General features: G+C 37.0%; 1 protein-coding gene across 2 annotated transcripts; it reads left to right on the plus strand.

The window, feature by feature from the left end:
• Positions 1 to 5: 5 nt before the first annotated feature.
• LOC111870527 (ubiquitin carboxyl-terminal hydrolase 46) lies at positions 6 to 20,548 on the plus strand. Of its 2 annotated transcripts, XM_023862888.2 has the most exons (9): positions 6 to 103; positions 332 to 412; positions 1,624 to 1,840; positions 1,956 to 2,036; positions 6,758 to 6,894; positions 8,390 to 8,545; positions 11,321 to 11,458; positions 15,360 to 15,503; positions 18,951 to 20,548. In XM_023862888.2, the coding sequence occupies exons 1-9, from the start codon at positions 101 to 103 to the stop codon at positions 19,056 to 19,058; spliced, it is 1,065 nt and encodes a 354-aa protein (XP_023718656.1). In that variant the 5' UTR covers positions 6 to 100; the 3' UTR covers positions 19,059 to 20,548. The 2 variants fall into 2 exon arrangements, with proteins under 2 accessions (XP_023718656.1, XP_023718657.1); XM_023862889.2 differs by lacking the exons at positions 6 to 103; positions 332 to 412 and adding an exon at positions 588 to 768.
• The last annotated feature ends 911 nt before the right edge of the window (positions 20,549 to 21,459 follow it).

Genomic DNA, 21,459 nt, shown 5'->3' on the forward strand with positions numbered 1-21,459 from the left:
TCTATCTATAGGTAGCGCTACTGTCAGAAAAGTAAAGATGGGGTAGTTATATGAAGTAGGAACGGTGATTTGATTATAATTTAACACATTTCATCCTAAAATGGTAATGTTGTTAAAACATAATTTCATGACATTATATTTTTAGTAAGTGCATACATATACGTGTTAATATATAGCATGATGAGTTCTTAGTCATTTGTGATGAGACATGTTACAGGGCCAAGTAAACAGCTGAGCCCACATTATTATCTATGAGCAGTTGGTGTTCAGATGCTTATGCTTAAGAATCAGTAGCAGGGAACAATTGTAATGTGCATGTGTTTGCATTCAGGGTGCAAATATTTCTCAACTGGAACGCGATATTGGATCGGATCAGTTTCCTCCAAATGAACATTACTTCGGCCTTGTAAATGTGAGTTTTTAGTAGATTAATGTTTTAATTGTATTTAGCAGATTAAAATTTGTTTATGTAATATGGTGTGTTCAGGCAGAATAGCGTGGGGCTACGGACTGGACTGCCGGTGTTCGATTCTGGCAGTGGCAAGAGATTTTTCTCTTCTCCTCCACAGTATCCAGACTGGCGTAGGCCCTCCCAGCCTCCTGTCCAGTGGCTACCTGGGGCTCTTTCCCAGATTGTAAAGCAGCCGGGGTGTGAAGCCGACCATTCACGGCTATCTTGTGCTGACATCAAGAATGGTGGAATTATACCTCCACTCCTTAATATGCCTTCATTGGGCACCAGGCAACTTTACCCGAATATACAGTGGTGTACTGCATATTTTATTTGTTGAAGTGATTGGAAATACCCATTCATTCATTCATTCATTTATTGTATATTCCATAAAACCATATACATAGATATAGAACCAGTCACATAGTTAATATAGTACAATACAAATATAATATATGTACAGTTTATAATCATTAAAATAGATAAAAAAAGCATGTGTTAAATTTATATCAAAAAAACAGTCTTACATCACTATACATAAAATTATGCAATATTAAAATTGTTTATGCTATTATCCTTATTTCTAGGCAAATTTGTTACTATAGAATTCATCACATGCATAAAAAGAGTTTTGCAATAAAAATGTTGTCAACTGAATTTTAACATTTTTCAAGTCATTAGACATAGATTTGATTTTTGGTGGCAAATGATTAAAGATCTTTACCCCATGTAACATATAACAGGATCTGTTTAACTTATCAATTACTGCATCAATATGACTTTCCCACATTAAAAAATTTTCAATTTTTAATCCCAGAAACGATATATTAGAAATACTTGGAATTTGATTGTTTAAATAACTAACTTGAACATTTAAGTTTTTACTGTTTTTAGTTCTAAACTGTAGAAAATAAGTTTTTTCATAATTTATTACTAGCTCATTTTTCCTAAACCATTCATTTATCATCTCAAATAATTTATTTATTCTAATTTTAAATGTTGCAGGATTCTTATCAAAGATAAGGATACTTGTATCATCTGCAAATAATATTGTGTGAAACATTAAACAGGTTATAAATAAACAACTATTTCATCAAATAAATTAATTTTATGGTTAGAGATAAGTGCTTCTTATCCGTAATTGTGATCCATAATTGTTTATTATCTTTCAGTTTGGTAACACTTGCTACAGCAATTCTGTCCTGCAGGCTTTATATTTTTGTAAACCATTTCGAGAAAAAGTATTGGAGTACAAAGCAAGAAATAAGAGAACAAAAGAGACACTTCTCACATGCCTTGCTGATCTCTTCTATAGCATTGCCACACAGAAAAAGAAAGTTGGATCAATTGCACCAAAAAAGTTTATTGCTAGACTTCGAAAAGAGAAAGGTTGGTGTTTATAAAATGTGGTGTACATTTGTTGAAGGAATTTGAACATTAGTTGGTAATGTATGAGAATTATTATTCTCTCCAAATATATTAATCTATCTTTTTCTGATTTCAGAGGAGTTTGACAACTACATGCAGCAAGATGCCCATGAATTCCTTAACTTCCTGATTAATCATATCAATGAAATAATTTTAGGTGAATATTTTTATTTATTTGTTCTTCAAATAGGATGAAATCAATAAAATCAGAACCATTTTAAAGAAATTAGCAAATGTATTTTATATTTTAGAAGGCTGGCAGACAACAGACTTATTTCATCAGTTTTTCAGTTTCCAACTTTGCTGCGTGCCATAAGTGATATGTAAGTTATGTTAGGTTAGGTTCTTCATTTTGGTTATTGTGAGGTAATACTGCCATCGGACATCCACCTTTCAGTATTATATGTGTTATTTGAAGTATTTGTTAACGCAGTGTCCACGTTGCATGTACATCTCTTTTAAAGCTATTAAAATACTGTGGCGTGTTTGTTGCTTAGTACTGAAAATGGGAGCATTGATTAATGATGTCAGATAAAGCTAGTTGGTTCAAGTGGTAAAACTGCAACCTTGCATTCAGGATGTTTCTGATTTGAATGTCATCCTGGGCATTGATATTTTTCATCATTTTTCTCTGTTCCTCTAGGTAAATTCCAGGATAGTACCTTAAATTAGGCCATGACCACGTCCATATTTTTTCCAGTTCATTATTCCTTGTCAATCTAGACTTTCATCTGTGTATAGACTGAGTTACTAACTCCATGGACCTGAGTCCGTTTTTAGAAGCCAGTAGTTGCTTGTCCACACAGATTTTCTGAAATCTTCATTACTGTGTTCACAAGAGCTCACCATTCATTCCTATTCTAAGCCAGATAAATGTAGTCCACTCCTTCACATCCTATTTCTTTAAGGCCCATTTTAATATCCTTTCATCTATGTTTGCATCTTCATAGTGTCCTTTTTTCTGCAGATTTTTCCACAAAACTTTGTGAGAACTTGTCTTCTGTCCCAAACATATTACATACCCTGCCCATTTCATTCTCCTTGATTTGATTATTGTGATAATATTTACTGAGGAGGACAAGTTATGGAGCTCTTATGCAGCTTTCTTTAATGTTCTATTATTTTATCCCTCTTGAGTCCAAATATTTTCCTTGGTACCCGTTCTCAAATATTTTCCTATATTGTTAAATAAACTGAACCGTCTTTTATGGCTCTTTACAATTGAGGTCTTTGGGACCCTCTCCATCTACCCAAGTGTTCCACAGAAGCCATCTTTCCCTGTTCCCTATTCAGCTCTTTTGTGACATGGTAGTCATGTGCCCCCCCCTTCTTCCCCTTTGTATTTCTGCCAGCCTTAGTGTCAGTCTCTTTTAGCCCTGGTAGATCTCAGGTGGGCAGGTTGTGCCCTTGACTGCAAAATTATGTTTCAGCTTAACTGTATTTGTTCAGAAATTATATCTCGGCTGTAAGCATGGGGTCGGGGGAATTGAGCCCTCACGAGTCATAGTAGAAGGTTATGGCTCGTCACGAGGTAAAACTGTTTTGATTTGTATTATAGTTATGTAAGTATTGTAAAAGGAGATAGTGTCACGTGTGTGACCGTTATTCTGTTTATGTCCTTCACCTTTTTGAGGAGTTCATAGTGATTATTTCATTTGTATTTTGTATTACTCGTATTTATACCTATGGCTTATCTCATATTATTTTACAATATGTACAAGTATGTGCATTTTGTTACCAACTTGTGTTGAGCCTGTGCATTCGCCATTACGGTTATTCCATCATAGCCTCACTATTCACTGCTCTATTTGATTCTGGTCTGAACCTCGCCCTCCCCCTATTAACCAGCCTTGTTCCTCAGTTTTCTTCTCCCGAGATCCCTACTTCAACTTGGGAGCTTTTGCGACCACCACGTTAGCAAGCAAGTTGTTTCCTGTGAGCGGACGGCTCAAAACTGCAAATAAATTAATACGTGGTCAGACACAGAAAAAACAAGACTGTGCATGTATCTCTTTTTATTTAACAGATTGAGGAAATCAACTGGGATCTCCTTCAAAATAATAGGTTTGTGTATACTGTAAATGCAAATAAACAGTTAACCAGTAAGTTTGCTAGTAACATGTGGCTGTATTCTTAAAAGGCTCAGATGCTATGGTAAATTAAATCTAATGTTTCTGACAGTGGTGTGTAACAGTAAATATTACTATTATTATGAGCATTGACAATCACCTTGAGATTTTTAGACGGTTTTTTAGAAACTGGAACTGTTTCTATCACTGTAGTGGAGGAAAGGTTCTTACAGTTCAGTGATATTTAATGTTAACAGAATCTGTGGGGCCCAGAAAATTGTATACACACTTCAGCATACAAAATATCTGCTTTCAGTTCAACATACAAAATGTCTGTAGATAATCTCTATTAAAGTATTCAACACACATCACAACATCCAGATATCTGCTTAAATAATTTATTGGTAATCCAATCTGATACATAGAAAATGTCTGTAGACAACCCCTATTAAAGTGTGGTTCCATTTTTTGATGGAATTTTTGGGGCCCAGTTTAGTAGGATACTTTCTTCACTTGCATCTGATGCAGGCAGCAGATCCAGCTTCCAAAAAATGGAATTTGAAAAACTGAGATGAAGAACAGTGTCCAAAGTAATAGGCATGTCTGCTGTATTAAAGTTATTCATTTGCTCTCTGCCAAATTTATGTTAGAGCAGAGATTTGACCTAGCCATTTATAAGAGGTTGAGGACTCTTACTTCAAATAAAAGGATGTGCCTTAGTGACACCTCATCTGACCAACTTGACTGGGAAATAAATGTCGAGAAACATCTCACTTCCTAAATAGTGGTCGATTTTGTTGAAAAGACTTGAATGTGTTATTTCTGATGTTGTATTTTAGCGTCCTGTTGCACTGATTCGTATCCATAATGTGTATATATATTTACTGTCTTTTAGTGCATACAATTTCACTTGTCACTCCACACTACATGTTTCAGCATCATGTTTCAGCCATCCTCCAGTGTATCAATCATGTTAAACCATTGCACTGCCTGCCATCTAGTGTCCATTTATAAAATGTGTTTGTCATTGTTGAATAATAAAATGTATATATTAAAACTTGTTAAAATCTATCATCTTACATGTTGTATATCAAACTCGTGTGTAACGCCATTCATCCACTATGGGGCTCGTTCTTCTTATGTTTTTTATATATATATATAAAAATCAAGAATAAAAACATACTGTAACGCCATTCATCCACTATGGGAGTCATTGTTATGATTTTTTTATATATATAACTGATTTCCCAGCTTTGGAAACTATACATGGAGTTACATAAGTTCATGTTAGGCAAGGAAATATGCCCAGCACACACACACATACGTCCAGCAATACAACGCACGCAGCCACATAAGAAAGACGCATCATAAGACATATACACAATTAAAACATAAGAAGAACGACTCCCATAGTGGATGANTTCAGCATCATGTTTCAGCCATCCTCCAGTGTATCAATCATGTTAAACCATTGCACTGCCTGCCATCTAGTGTCCATTTATAAAATGTGTTTGTCATTGTTGAATAATAAAATGTATATATTAAAACTTGTTAAAATCTATCATCTTACATGTTGTATATCAAACTCGTGTGTAACGCCATTCATCCACTATGGGGCTCGTTCTTCTTATGTTTTTTATATATATATATAAAAATCAAGAATAAAAACATACTGTAACGCCATTCATCCACTATGGGAGTCATTGTTATGATTTATATATATATATAACTGATTTCCCAGCTTTGGAAACTATACATGGAGTTACATAAGTTCATGTTAGGCAAGGAAATATGCCCAGCACACACACACATACGTCCAGCAATACAACGCACGCAGCCACATAAGAAAGACGCATCATAAGACATATACACAATTAAAACATAAGAAGAACGACTCCCATAGTGGATGAATGGCGTTACAGACGAGTTTGATATACGACATGTAAGATGATAGATCTTAACAAATTTTATTATTGAACAATGACGAACACATTTTATATCATTTTATAAATGGACCCTTGATGGCAGGCAGTGCAGTGGTCTTATTTCTGACTCCTTTCTATTTCACTGTTCACTATCAACCAGCCATTTGATGCTGTAGAATCTGAATTACTGGCAGAGTCATTAATACACTGACTGCCATGTGACCCACTGGGGGAGGGGGAGCACATATGAGAAACTATTTACATAGAGGATTGTCACCTGTGACCATATTATAAACCTGGAATAAGGAATTCATATTGCAGATGTCACTTGGAGGAAATTTCTTAGTCACATGGCAGCAGCCAGTGTATTACATGAACTACAAATACAAATACATAGACGATATTGGAGTTTTGGTTCATGTTACAAAATATGTGTGTGAGTGTATTAGAGGCACATCAGCACTTTCGGTTTTTTTTTTCCCCACTACAATATGTCCAGGATAGCGTAGTCAGTATAGTGACTGGCTACAGGTTGGATGAATGAGGGGCCAAGAATTTTCTCTTTTCCACGTCATCAGACTGGTTCTGGGGCCCACTCAGCCTCCTATTCATTGGGTATCTGGGGTAAAGTGGCTGGGGTATGAAGCTGACCATTTCACCCCCAACTAGTGCCGAGGTCAAGAAAATGTGCATCTGTACATGCACTCCCTCATATGCCTTCATGACGTAGTGCTTAATCAGTTAAGCACAGGGACAATTTTACCTTACCTTTATGATATATCCATTATTCATGTTGGTGCAAATGTGCCAAGCACAGATGTGAATTGTTTGTGGCATGATATCTGCCTGGGGAGAAGCAGAAGATGAGTTATTTTTTCTTCTAGCCGAGCGGCATCAGAGTAGTTGCAAACCAAAGATGGGAATTGGTGAGGGTCCTACTCCTCAGCCTGAACCAACGTGGGTGCATGAGATTTTCCAGGGGATCCTGACAAGTGAAACAAGATGTCTCAATTGTGAAACAGTAAGATAATTGTATGGTAAATCTTTAATTAAATGGTGGGATTAAAGTAGTTGCCTGGGCTCCGTGTATAGCACAGAAAGTGTCAGTTCTGAAGGGTGCTGATGGTGGTACATTACACTAGTAAACTCAGTGATTCAAGGACAAAATTTTAAATTGATGAGAGTCTGGCTGCTGGGCCTTGGAGTGTAATAGATTCTAAAGGGTTCTGACAGTGGTGTATAACACAGAAAATTACTGGGTTTTTGGACTTTTTCCATCGTCTGGTATTCTAGAAAATATAAAATACGGTGTAAGAAAGGTATATACTGGGTCCATACCAGTTGTACAAGTAGATTCTAAAGTGTTCTGATAATTATTGGATTTCTGGACTTTTCCCGTAGCCTGGAATTCTAGAAAATAGAACACATGACATGTTTCAGGTTAGCTCTTTGTAAGGGGCCCAACTGAGTAAGCGATTCCCCTCACCTGAGGACGGAAACAGATCCAGTTTTTGAAATCTCGTGTTTTCTATTTTCTAGAATATTGGACGATCGAAAGAGTCAAAAAACCCAGTAGTTCTGAGCATAATAGTGTTCGCTTGTCTGATGATACATGTACTTTTTTTTAATCAGGAAGGTTTTTTAAACCCATTGTAGATTCCGCATTCCATATTGAGGGGGTGGGTTTCCCCATGCACTTAGACTGGTTACTGGTCCATTGTGCATCCCCCTTTAATTTCTACTGTCTCCATACCCTACCGGTACTGGTGCTTACTATCAGCCCCTTTCTGCCAGCAAGGTTCCAACCTCTTACTGGCAGTGGTATCTAATAGTTAGTCCTTTTCTGTCAGCGAGGTCGTCCCTCCTCTGGCAGGTGTTCCTAGTCCCTTTCTGTCAGAGAGGTCCCCCCTCCTCTGGCAGTGGTACCTGATACTTCCCCCATCTACCGGAGGAATTGGAAACTAGGTGGGCGGGAAACTTGGCCTAATTTTGCTCAGAGGTCTCCTAGAGACATGAGGTTCTTTTACGTGCCGTAAATCTACGACACGTGACCTACGGCTTAAAGTCCCTCCCGGAGGACTTGTTCCCTGAATTTTTCCACCCTTAAAAATTCCACGACCTCTGCCGGGTTTTTGAACCCGCGTACCTTGAGTCATGAGGTGGGAACCCATTGTAGAAGCATATAGTTTCTATGTAAATTGTTAAAAATTTGCAGATTTGATTATTATGTTATGATACTATAAATGATCAGTTTGCTACTGCCATTCAGACATTTAAAATGTATGTACTAGACACTTCTGATACTCTTGAGCTTCAGTAGTTTGTTTTGGATAATTCCTTGTTGTTCCAGACACTACATATACACATTTTCAGAACATTTTACATTAAAATTACATTTACATTGTATGGAATGATTAATATTTTTTGGCTGTCAATCAGCATTGAGATGCTATATGAACATTTGCTTTGGGAATTTCTGTGTATTGGGAATTAATTTTCTGACATATATTTTATAGGTGAGTAGTAAAGATGAAGATTTCTTTGATCTTCAAGTTGATGTTGACCAAAATACCAGTATCACCCACTGTTTGAAGTGCTTTAGCAACACAGAAACACTGTGCAGTGATAACAAGTTCAAGTGTGACCACTGCAGTAGTTACCAGGAAGCACAGGTAGGAAATAAACGCTCTTGTTGCCAAGCCTAGTGCTACAATGGTTTGCCCCTTTCAAAAATTAAATAAATGCTCTTGTCAGGAGCCTTTGTGGAAGAAATAAGGATCTGGAATCAGTAATCCTACATTGTTATGCTGTCTCTTAAAAACTCACAGCAGTGAATGATATTTATCCATTTTGAGTTGGCCTGCTGAGCATCTGACTCTTCCCACCTAAGTCTACTACTACAAAAGATCTCATTATATACATAGTAATCCAGAATGTTATAACAACTTTCAAAATATTATAGAAATAAAACTACTCATATAATAATAATATAATTCATGCAGGCTCTTTGCAGGTTATGTACAGATTTCAATGTAAGCACCGTGGGTCATACAGCAGATGTGGATCTGATACTACAGTTGATCACAGACCCTAACCAGCATGTCTCTAGTAAATGACACCACTATTTCTCAGATCAGGTCTGCAGTGTTTGTTTGCAGTGGTGGCACAAACACAGTATCCTAGTAACACAAAGGACATACCTGTAAATAGACTTCTGTGGACTACGTTGAGAGACCTCCCTTGTATGCTGCACAGTTATATCAGTGACACAGAGATGACAAGGACTCTTTCCCATGCAGATGCTTTCTTTTGTTTCAAACTTATTACACCACGTATGTAAGATTTGAGGTTTTCACAATGGTGACTATGAAGAAAGCAGTCTTCTGGGATGTGGCACTGTTTAGATGTGGTGTTAACCAATGTTTCAGAGGAACGTATCGCCTCCATCTTTAGGGTAGAAGGAAAAATAAGAAAATCCACAAGCGAAGAAACAATGAGAGCAGCTGCAAGCAGACTAATGTCGGAAATAAACTCAGCTATATGAAAGCAGGAAAGGAAGGGACAGGTCTACATGGGAAATCAGTGAAGAGGGAGAGGGGAAGGGTCTGGGGAGCAGGAGCAAGGTTAGAGCAGGTATAGGATATTGTGTCAGGGGAGAAAGGCAAGGTTAATGGTAGGGAATTAACCCTTAAGCTGGGGGGTTGCTATGCGAGTCGGTTATGGACTGTGTGGCCTTGTGGATCTGGCATCATGTCCCGGGGGGGGTTTTTTTAGGGAACAGATGAAAGGCTTCCATGACTTGCTGAGACAAAACCCCCCTTCTCTGTTCATATTGTCGGGGTGGAGTTCAATNTGATTTCCCATGTAGACCTGTCCCTTCCTTTCCTGTTTTCGCATAACTGAGTTTATTCAGACATTAGACTGCTTGTGCCTGCTCTCACTGTTTCTTTGCTTGTGGATTTTCTTATTTTTCCTTCTACCCTGAAGACGGAGGTGATACGTTCCTCCGAAACATCGGTTAACACCACATCTACACGGCACCACATCCCAGAAGACTGCTTTCTTCTTATTACACCGCATTACACAAGATGCTTTCTCCTTTGTTAGCAGATAGGAAGAGAATCACATTTCCAGCTAGTATTATAAAGAGACTTGGTGGGACTAGATAGCTGTTAGTACATGTGGCATCACTGCAAAATGAATGAGTACTGTATTATTAGTATCTGAAGATGTTTGCCTATTTTGAATTACCCTGTATGTTATAGTCAGAGTCTGAAATATTTTCATCTTTTCAGTTCTTCTGACCTGGAAATACTCAAAGGGTTGTTAAGTATAGAACATTTTGAGGTATTTTTGGAATATTCAAAAGAAGTTACATGTTTTATTTTGTTGCCTACTAGTGGGTAAAAACGAAATATAAGTACACATTCATGAAAAAGATATTAAAAAAATAAAATTTTTTCTTCCTTTATCATAATTGTAACGTAAATCAATAATAACAGTGATTTTTTAATACTAACATAGTCTGTTTCACAAATTTAAAGGCACACTGAGCACAGTTGAAGAAATTTGTACAATTTGATTTGTTTCATTTTGGTCCGTCACACTAACAGTTACAATTATAAAAGACAAGTCCATCTAGTGTGACTATTTCAGTTTTCTCACTTGATGATTCACTAGCCTGACATGTTTCGATCCATTTGGATCATCTTCAGAGGCACCAAACACTTTTTTGAAACCACTATCACAACAGTTGTCATATCAAATACACATGTATTGTCCAAGTACACAATGTTCCATCTATCAGTCACAGCAGCCTTCTGGTTATAGAAATATTTAAAGTTGTTTTAAAGTTTAAAAACTTTGTTCAAAATTAAAAATTCATAAACCATTCAGGTTCATGTTAATAGCCCCTGTCGTCTCTCTTCAAGGTGGCCGATGTTGTGCCGCCTATGTAACTTGAGTAAGGAGATTCTTAATATAGTCCGTTATGATTTCTTGGCCCGCTGTGCTGCGCTGTATAAATATTGCCTCCGTACGTGAACCAGATAGGTTTATGGAAGGTCTAATGGAAGCTGTTCTTTGGTTAAGTTAGAGGAACCAAGTAGCATATTCATATCACTGAATTTGAAGAAATAAATGAAGCGTCCAAAAAAAAAAAAGCACAGATGAATAGAGAATTTAGGTTAGTCTTCTTGTTTACAACATTGTAGTCTCATAAATAGATATATTTTGGGGATGCCCTGAAGATGTAGGCAGCAGACTCCTCTGAAACACTGATAGTCGTATACAAGACTGCATGGTATCATAACCCAGAAGACCCATGTCTAAATTTGCAACACCATAAAAGCCTCAGATCTCATATAAAGCAGAAAGGCACAGCTGTTTATTGCTTTATTGTAAGTCTGATTATTTATCCATAACAGACTTCACTTATTTTCTAACAGAAACGAATGCGGGTGAAGAAGCTACCAATGATTTTGGCACTTCATTTGAAGCGGTTTAAGTACATGGAACAGTACAACAGGCATATAAAGGTTTCCCATAGGGTTGTATTTCCTTTGGAGTTGAGGCTATTTAATACGGTATGTATATATATGTGTGTGTGTGTGCGTTTTTTTTTTTTTACACATACTACTTGTCTTTGTATCATTCTTGTGTTCTCTTTGTGTTTTATGCACATATAAAATGCTTAATTAATTAAGCAGCATGCCATGAAAAGGTATGGGGGGAGTTGAATTGAATTTATTTACATTCTATAAATCCTAAGCAGGTTAGTACCTTTGGATACAGAACAAGTCAAAAGGTTACATACATAAGTACAGGCAATTTTAGCTTAAAAATTAATATAACTTAATTTTAATCATTCTCTATTTACATTGAAGTATTCATCTAAAGAGTAGAAGGAATGAGCATGTAGATAATTCTTTAACTCTGATTTAAACTTTTTAGTATCATTGCCCAAGTTTTTAATACTTTGTGGCAGATTGTTGAACACTTTTATGCCAGTAAAGTAGACTCCTTTTTGATATACTGATAAAGTTGATGAGGGTAGGTGGAAGTTATATTTTTGTCTAGTATTCATGTTATAGACATCAGAATTTAATTTGAATTTATCTTTGTTGTAAACAACAAATAAGAGAAGCGATAATATGTATTGCGATTGAAGAGGTAGAATTTTTAATTTCTTAAATAATTCTCTACATGAATCTCTACTTCTACATCCTGTAATGATTCTGATTATATTCGTTTGTATTTTAAAAATTATTACACTATGTGAAGAGTTCCCCCAAAATATTAATCCATAGTTCATAATAGAATGAAAGTAGGCATGGTAAACCATCTTAAATGTTTCCTGTGACATAAAAGGCTTAATTGATCTCATCGCATAGCAAGTTGCATTTAATTTAGGTATAATTTGTGGAGGATAGATCAATGTGTTCTTAATCATGGCACTAGTAGAAGTGACTTATGAGCTTCATGTCTGCAACTGGTATACACCCAGTGAAAGAGACTTAAGTATTCGTTGTATAGGAGGCTTGTGTGCCCCTTAGAGGCAATCTGGACACTATATAAGGAAAAGAAAAGTCTCTTGCCCCCTACAGGGATAGAACTTTGATTCCTTGGCTGTCCAGTCTGTCACTGTACTGATTGAGCTATGATTAACTTCAATCTCAATACTAAAATTTACATTTCTACTCAAAAGTAGTTTGTAATCATAAAAGTGATTAAATAATTTATTCATAATTGTTACAATGCTGTAATGGTTTGTGTGAAATTATTTATAGTAATCATTCCTTGCCTCCTGTTTTATTCTGCCCTTTCATGCCACATTTTGAAGCGTTTTGAAGTGCAAGAAACTATTCTACTTTTCTGTCTTATATGCAAATACTAATACTCAAATTTCAGGTCTTGACTGTTGTGGTTGAGTGGTTAGCATTCCTGTTTTATACTTTGGAGGGCCCAGTCTTGATTCTTTGCATGGGAGTAGCTGTTCTGAGATCTTCAGTTTGCCTTCTTTCCTACAAACAAATGCTATAATAGGGGTGTAAAACTGGCTGTGGTAGCTTCTTTCTATTTCCTCCCCACATTTATAGTTTAGAGTAATATCTCATTAATTTGAAGTGATTGGGATCAAGATGTTCAGACTTTTAATTTATTAAATTAGAATTATTTTGTTTTCATGGCAGAGGTGGTTGATACTGGTGATGTTAACACTGCCCTGGACAGACAACAGATACTAAAGAACAGTTTTATAATCGGGGAAATTGTAGCTTTTATTACAAATAATTACATTTATGAAGTAGAATTATAAATTTGGCTTGATCATTAATATACATCTGTGAAATTTAATATCACTAATCATGTGCATTATTTTTTATGAACATATGAGAGTCCTTGTATATCTTAGCAACAGACTCTTGTATTTGTTCATGGCCTCAGCAACACTGTCATTCACATCTGTACATCTTATTATAGAATCCAGTATTGATAATGTTGGTAGGACTTTGTTGGATGTAAAGGAGTTGGCTGTTTCTTCTCTTTTCCCTACTGCACTCTTCATGCTTGCTTACTTCACAAATAGAGCCAGGGGTGACCATATTTTTTAGTATTGTCATCTGTGGATAGTGTATAATATTGTTCACATCACTGTATTCAGTGACACCATGGAATTCACAGTTGCAAATAATTGTATTTGAGTTGGATTCCTGAGCTACTTCTCATTGCGCTGACAACATTCCATTTTCTAATCTCAATAAACATAATAATAATAATAATAATAATAATAATAGACCATGCATTTCCAGTGTGTACATTCAACGTAACGGTTGATACCTTGATCCAGAGGCTGCGTGTAACGTGTTGTATATGGAGATAAATACAAGACTTGAACTTGCCTTCATGCTTTCATGTTAATATGCTGCACATAAGCAAAGTAACAGCACAGTGGCACTATTCTTTAATGTTATTTTTTTTGTAGCACAGGAGTCATTGGCAAACTGCCATCACAGTAACCAGTGCCTGCTGACTAGCTTCATTTCCCCATGGACGGTTCTTTGTATTCTTAATGCAGTATGGTCTTTAAGGTCTGCCCATCCTGATATCTATGAGTGTTAGCTCAGTAATTAGTTTTTTGTTCAGATTATGTTTTGTGGATTTTTAACTCATTTAAACAAGTAGTTGTGACTTCTTATTTCCCTCCATATTGCAGGAGAATAGCCATCAGCTTTTGCTTCTCCATCTTTCTTTATAGCACATTTCTCTTTTAATTCCTGGACTTTGGTCCATGGCGGTCATAACGTTATATAACTGATATACTATTATATGTCATATAATAAAATAATTTAAATTTAAAAACTGTGATAAGTTATTGTTTAAACAGTGTATTTTAAATTGATGGACAGAAAAAAGTGGTTTATGGCAACTTAACTATAATTTTTTTTTTTTGTATTCACAGAAAGATGTGCAATTACATGCTCTTTACACCTAAGTGGAATGTTGATGATAGTTGAGTGGTCTGCATTTGCAAGCACAGTCCGTATGGCAACTGCATATGGGCTGGACGGCTGAGAGGGGTCAGAGTTCGAGTCCCAGTAGGGTCAGGATTTTCTCTTCTCCATATCGTACAGACCAGCTCTGGGGCCCACCCAGCCTCCTATCCAATGGGTACCAGGGGCTCTTTTCCCAGGGGTGAAGCTCACCACTCACCTGCAGCTAGTGCCAAGGTCAAGAAAGTGTGGATGTATATATCCACTCCCCCACACACCTTCATGGAATAGTGCTTAATTAGATAAGCACAGGGACAACTTTACCTTTGCCTTTACGCATGTGGTAGTCCACAGTTCCTGAAAGTTTGAGAAACACTGTTCTTGTTGATTGTGCATTATAAAACAATGGACTTTCACCCATCATTGATGCATACACTGCTCATTTCACCATCTTGATTCAGTATCCTTAATAGTGTTAAGAAATAAATACAAATTATGTAGATCCACATTTAATTTTCACTAGCAACTTTTATTGTCACACAAATCTCAGGCATCTAAATATCTTCTGCAATACTTTTTTCATATTGTCCTTCACTTTATGTTCCTCCCTCAGACCATGTTTTCTGTCTGTGCCATACTTACTTACTTACTTACTTACTCATGGAGCTGAGCCCTTCTTGAGGAGCTGCCAATTCTGCAGCTACTCAAGAATTTTCCAGCATTTTATGGAACCCAAAGGTTCATCACCATGTTCACAAGAGCCCTCCACTGGTCCCTATCCTGAGCCAGATCTATCCAATCCATACCATCCCATCCTATCTCTCTAAGATCCATTCTAATATTGTCCACCCACCTACGCCTTGGTCTAGCAGACAAAATTATACTTGTAGTTACACATGTTTTAATCGTTGGCTTTTATTCTTAAGATAATACTTGAATAATTAAAAAATCAGAAGTACTGCGAGATGCAGTTCCCATGTGACATTATATGTTTCAGTCTGATGATGCAGTGAATCCTGACAGGTTATATGACCTGGTTGCTGTTGTGATACATTGTGGAAGTGGTCCAAATCGGGGACATTACATTAGTATCGTAAAGAGTCATGGTTTCTGGCTACTTTTTGATGATGATATGGTTGATGTAAGTCATACATTTTTAATTTCATTACTGTAGACAGTAAGAGAAACAGAGATTGATGACCAGATTACAAAATCTTGATTAAGTAATGTAATATTAACAGAAGGTAGGAGAAGAACACTCCACCATATGTGAGTACCTATACTCATTACACTGTGCTGCATATGAGGGCCACATTTTTCTATACATTTTGCAAGTGACATTCATAATGTGGCATGGAGACCCATTGCTAGGCAACGACCATGAAACAAGCAACTGTACAACAGCCATTGCCAAGTAACGGCTCCACAAACAAGCATGTTTCCATAGCAACAAAAGAACAGAGCTATAATGGAAGAGAACTTTTCTGCAAGTTCTGTGCTGAGGTGTTGTAACCAGGACAAGTTCCCCGCGTGGAGGCAGGTTCGAATACCTCCACTATAGCCCTGCAAGTTGGAGGAGGTGACGAAAAAGGAACCCAGTGCCAGGGGTTATAATTGGGCCACCCTATTCCTGCAGGATATAAATACAGGGACTTGGCCCTCCAAGTTGGCAGAGTCTTGAATCAGAGACAGTGAAACATGGTCATGAGTCCCATGGAACTCAGACCTGAGAATGACTATGCTGACCAGAGCCAGCAGCAATTGTAAATGACCCATCCTCTCATCAGAGAGGGTGCCCCACATCAGCAAACCCACAACTGTTTGGCAGTAATAAAAATATGTTCTTGCGGCCCCAGATGAATGCTTGACACCAAGACAAACTGACCATCTGCTGTAACTTCCATGATATGTATACAGTTGCCGTCTTGTAGTGCACTCAATTTCACCTGTTACTTCATGACATGTTTCAGCAACATAGTGCCATCATCAGGTGCCCTAATTACGTTAATCTATTTCATTGCTTGCCTTTATAAAATTATTTAAAATGTATTTAAAAAGTGCATATATGTCAACTCTAATAAATTTACACACACTAAAACTTGTTAAGATTATTCATCTTATGTGTCATAATTAAAACTTGTGTGTGGTTCTTCCACTATGGGGGTCGTTTTTCTTATATTCTGTGTAAACCTGCAACGTGAAAAAAGTACTTATTATTATTAATTTTGGCTTCTATCTGTTATATAAAGGCAAGTTATATCAGTACACTGTGGAGATAGAACAAATGATTGCCCACCTGCTGGCCGAAATAAAGGCAGAAATGAAAGCTGGCAAAGGTGGAAACCAACCAAGAAATGGGGGAAGCCAAGATGGATATCAGTCTAGAGACCACAGAGGCCTACCTAGAAGACATTGAGGTGAATTGTGGGAAAGTAGAAACCAAGATGGAAGTTGGTCTAGAAGAGGGGGCAGTAGAAACTATCAGAGCTCTGAAGGACCAGTCTGAGGACTGGGGTCATGGCAGAAGTTGGCCACCATGCCTTTCCTGCATGGCCTAAGGACTGCAGTCATAAAGGACCAATGGTTGAGAAGAGATGATGGAAGGGCAAAGAATGCAACAGTGGAATAAAGGACCAAGACCCAAGATGGCAGCTGTGTCTGAGGAATGAGAAGATATCTGGCAGGATCTTCAAGAAGACTGTAGAGCTGGAGTTCGAAAAGTGAATAGCTGGATATTTGACTGGGCTGCGGGAAATGAGTGACCGGATATTGTGGAGGGGTTGGCAACCTCCAAAACAAAAGATGTCAGGAACACAGCTCTCAGAAAGGAAAAGAGAGTGGTATGCCTCTAGGCTATTCGGGACAAATAGGCTGAAGGAGGGAGCAATGTGGCATGTAGATCCACTGCTAGGCAATGACAGCCTTTGCTAAGTAACCACTCCGCAAACAACCATGTTTCCAAGGCAACGAGGGAACAGCAATAATGGAAGAAACATTTTCTACGTGGTCCATGCTGAAATGTTATAACAAGGACCAGTTATCAGTTAGAGTAGTGTTTCTCAACCGCTGGTACCAGGCCCTCGTCTTATAGAAAAAAGAATTTACCAGGCCACAGTCTGACAAACGTTGAGAACCACTGCGTTAGAGGACCGCTGGGGCTCAGTCATTGTGAACTGTTGTTAGAAGCTGGTAGCTGAGGCCACGGACAGTTTGGGAATCCAGAGGAAGGGAACATTTGCAGTTGGAAGCTGCTACCAAGAAAAGGCAGTGAAGACACGATTATGAACACTAGTATGCGTGTAAAAGTGAACTGTAAAGTGTAGTCACTGTTTATCGCAGTGTGCAATAAATCAAGTCATCAGTCCAAAACCCATCTGTAGTCACACTCGGTCATGTGACCATATATTTTGCAAGTGCAGTCGATTCAACTAATGCATGATTTTGGTTTTTGGGAATATGCTGTATAGAATGTTGAAGGTTTTTGACATTTCAGCAAACACCATAGTTGCCATCCTTATGGTTTAATGACATTGAGGGGTCTTTTACAGCTCTTATAGAGCTTTTGCAGTGTGTAGTGAAGTGGAGATGAAACAGAGGCTCATGGTGCCAGCCATTAGGGAGCAGTCACATGGTTAATCAAAAGAGGCAATGGAAAATAGTTTGGTGGGCATGAAGAGAAGTTATGAAAATTTTTCTATAAAAAGAAATCCCCCAGTTATTCACCCTGAAGTTGGCAATGTAATTTTTATTGTTCCTTGCATCCTGTTGTGTACTAGACGAATGTTNTGGCAATGTAATGTTTGCAGAAACAGAAGACCTTTAACTTTTATGGATAGAAGTGTCTGGGTTTTGTGCTTGGTCTAGATTGATGGGTTTAATTTTGATTTCTTGTTCTGTCATACAGTGTAACTGTTGTTCATTTAATTATTTTGATTGTTGATAAAAATATTTTGTTATAGGTCTTCATGGACATTTTCACAATTTTTATTGTAAATTTTCTTACTATTTTCTGTTGACAGAACTTGATCATAATGGTTTAAATAGTAAGGCCCAATAATACTGTGCAGTTACCTGTTTTGGAAGAATCTGATCTCTTCATGATACAGGGTTTGTCCGAAAAGTAATGTCAGTTATTTTATTGTGAAGTGACTATACGTCGCAGCACTCTCAGACCGGTTGGGCTCGGTGGAGGGGGAAGTCAGCTTATGAACCCGCGGTCGCTTAGTCGTCTCCGAACTTCCTGAGAGTGACGAAAGGCTTTTCCGTGAAACTCGTTTTTGTCTCCCGTGCAAGCCGCAATGCAGCGCTCCTTGGAACAAAGGATTGCCATCAAGTTTTGTGTGAAACTTGGCAAGTCTGCAGTGGAAACTTTTNTAACAATAAACAGAACTGTGTGGTGTTATGGCCCACAAGATCTCAACCATAATATTGAACACCATGAAAATCTTAAATCTCAACACATGATTAATAAATAATTTAAGTTTTATTAAGCCCTATATTTAGTTACAAAAAAACTTGTACTTGTGTGGACATGTTCCTAATACATATTTAGGTTTCTGACATACATATTGTTTTTGTTTGTTGCCAGAAAATTGATGCATCCACAATTGAAGATTTTTATGGACTTACATCGGATATTCAGAAGTCTTCAGAGACAGGTTATATTCTCTTTTATCAGTCAAGAGATTGTGTTTAATGGAGAAATAGTGCTAAACTATGTCCTAGCAGCCTTTTGCGAATACTGTAGGTTTTATGAGCTTCTGTTTATAAGTGCCACATTTCTGTTTGCCACACTGGATTTTAATATCGGTACAGTTATGCTGTAACATTATAATGAATGTGGGTCATGCTATATGTGTGTTTTACAGCACTTTCAAAATTTGATTTAATAGCAGTACGTTTTGTTTGGTGGGTTCACTTCCCTGTGGAGTGCTAAAAAGTCACTCACTGAATGAAATGAAATGAAAATTGATATTAGGGAGCATCACAGTTGTGGTTAAAATCAGACAACAATAATTGTTGAAGACCTGTTTGCATTTTATACTCATGCTAAGCATAATTCATGTCTAAGTCACTAAATATTTATCAGAGCAAATGTTGTAGAGAAAACTAAAATGCATGGTTTATGTTCAGTACAATTTTTCCATCAGTTTTATGGTTTTTGAGACAAACAGATGGGAGTGAACATGTTAGAATTGTTACATTATTTGTACATTTCCTGACTTTCTTTTGTATGGATCCTATTATGCTATGATTATATGGCCATCAGCACAACAGTCTTAAAATAAATAAACCAATATTATTTTAATAACATTTATTATACTGTGCTGTGTGATTCTGCTAGGAGTCCTAACAGAATCACAGAACAACCACAATATCCAGTAGTGGAAAAAAGTAGTATCTCCATGCAAGATGCAACATATACAACACAAACCAAAACATAATGATTCCACCACTGTTATTCGTGACACCACAGAAAGGAATGTAGAGAATATATACAGAACTTATAGCATCGTTAGCACTCAAGTAAACACCCACATAACATACGTAACGGACTAAAAACAATGCCAAAAAAACACCCAACTACCCTCTACTCTATGACAACTCACCACTGGCACTCACTTTAGTTACAAGATAGTTTCATTTTAATTTAAATTATAATTGATTTAACAGTTACTTTTAACGTTCTGATAAAGATTTAAATAACTGTTTTAACGTCTTAACCTGTAAGACTGATATTACATCAATTTAGTAACATAATGAGACACATACAAAAAATTTTAACGATATTTATATCAGTACAATTACTAATATGGATCCATACTAGGACACAATCCAACAATGAAAGATGTATCATGAAAACTGCCTGATGATGATCCAGGTGGGTCGAAACATGTAGCAAATACAGAATAATAAACAAATGTTAATACAAGTACAGTAATATTGGTTTATTTATTTGGAGATTGCTGTGTTGACAGATTTATACGTAATAGAGCCACATTCACTAATGTGTTTTTGGTTATTATTTCCCAGCTCAGTAATGTAATATCTCTGGTGATATCTTCAGTATATTGTAAACTGTTTTAGTTTCCTGTATTTTATCATTGTAATAGGACCTGTGTGTTGCTTAAAATACCTAATGCTGATGTGAAGCACATACATGGACGCACGCTTAGGAGCAAATAATGACAAACTGTTTAGAATATATTGAAGTATATGAAAAAACACACAATGGATTGCTAATGATTCTGACGACATTTTGGGAGCTGTGATTTTTTAGAAGAGGTAATGCTCTGCGGCAAATTATACAAATAAGCTATGTGTTTCCATTTCATCATGTGGGAGTAAAGCAACTAAAGCTGATGATATTGGGGGCTTGTTTTATAACATGGATTTGTGATGGCTGTGAATTTAACTTTTAGTCTGTGATGTACGTGAGCAGCCTATATTGTCCCACTATACATGGCAGTGCTATTACCATAAGAGCTGTAGTCTTTCACAAAAGTTGGACAGGCCATAGCTACACCAATCTCTTGTAGAATGCCTCTATACTTGTGTTTAACACACATATAAGTGACCAACAGAAGTCTGTTTGAGCCTTGCAAACAGCTTCACATTTTAAGTTTCACCTAGAAAGATAGCTTGTCTTGCCATTGCTTGGCCAGAATTTTATGTAAAATGACAGTCATGTGGCTCTAAACATTTTATTTATCAACATGATATTGGAGGCCGGAGGAAGTTTTTATGTTTCCACTGAAGCTGAACACAATTCAGTATTCGAATCCTACGTATTTACCCTTTGGCCACAGGTATGCTAACCAAGCTCTGTTGTGTTGAATCAAGTCTGGCTCACTGAGATGTTGCAAAGGTAGACTCATTTGATTTGCACAGAATGAGACAGATGGAGTCAAGTAAAGCTGAGGTCTGCCTTTGTAGTGAGTGAGACTTATTTCACCTCGACTGAACTAGATCTGTTTATTGTGCTCGCAGCCTTAGTAGATCAGAGAATTGACTGCTGCATTACTGAACCCCAAAGGTTACAATAACGATCTCCAACCTTTAAAAAAAATTTTAAATCTTTTTTTTTTTTTTTTTTT

Source organism: Cryptotermes secundus, unplaced genomic scaffold (assembly GCF_002891405.2).
Source record: "Cryptotermes secundus unplaced genomic scaffold, Csec_1.0 scaffold117, whole genome shotgun sequence".
Classification (NCBI taxonomy): Eukaryota; Metazoa; Arthropoda; class Insecta; order Blattodea; family Kalotermitidae; genus Cryptotermes; species Cryptotermes secundus.

Excerpts from the sequence above, each read along its gene's own strand:
- LOC111870527 (XM_023862888.2), top strand. Across the intron at positions 6,895-8,389 it reads GATGTCTCAATTGTGAAACA|GTGAGTAGTAAAGATGAAGA; the intron begins GTAAGATAATTG and ends TATATTTTATAG. Across the intron at positions 11,459-15,359 it reads AGTTGAGGCTATTTAATACG|TCTGATGATGCAGTGAATCC; the intron begins GTATGTATATAT and ends TATATGTTTCAG.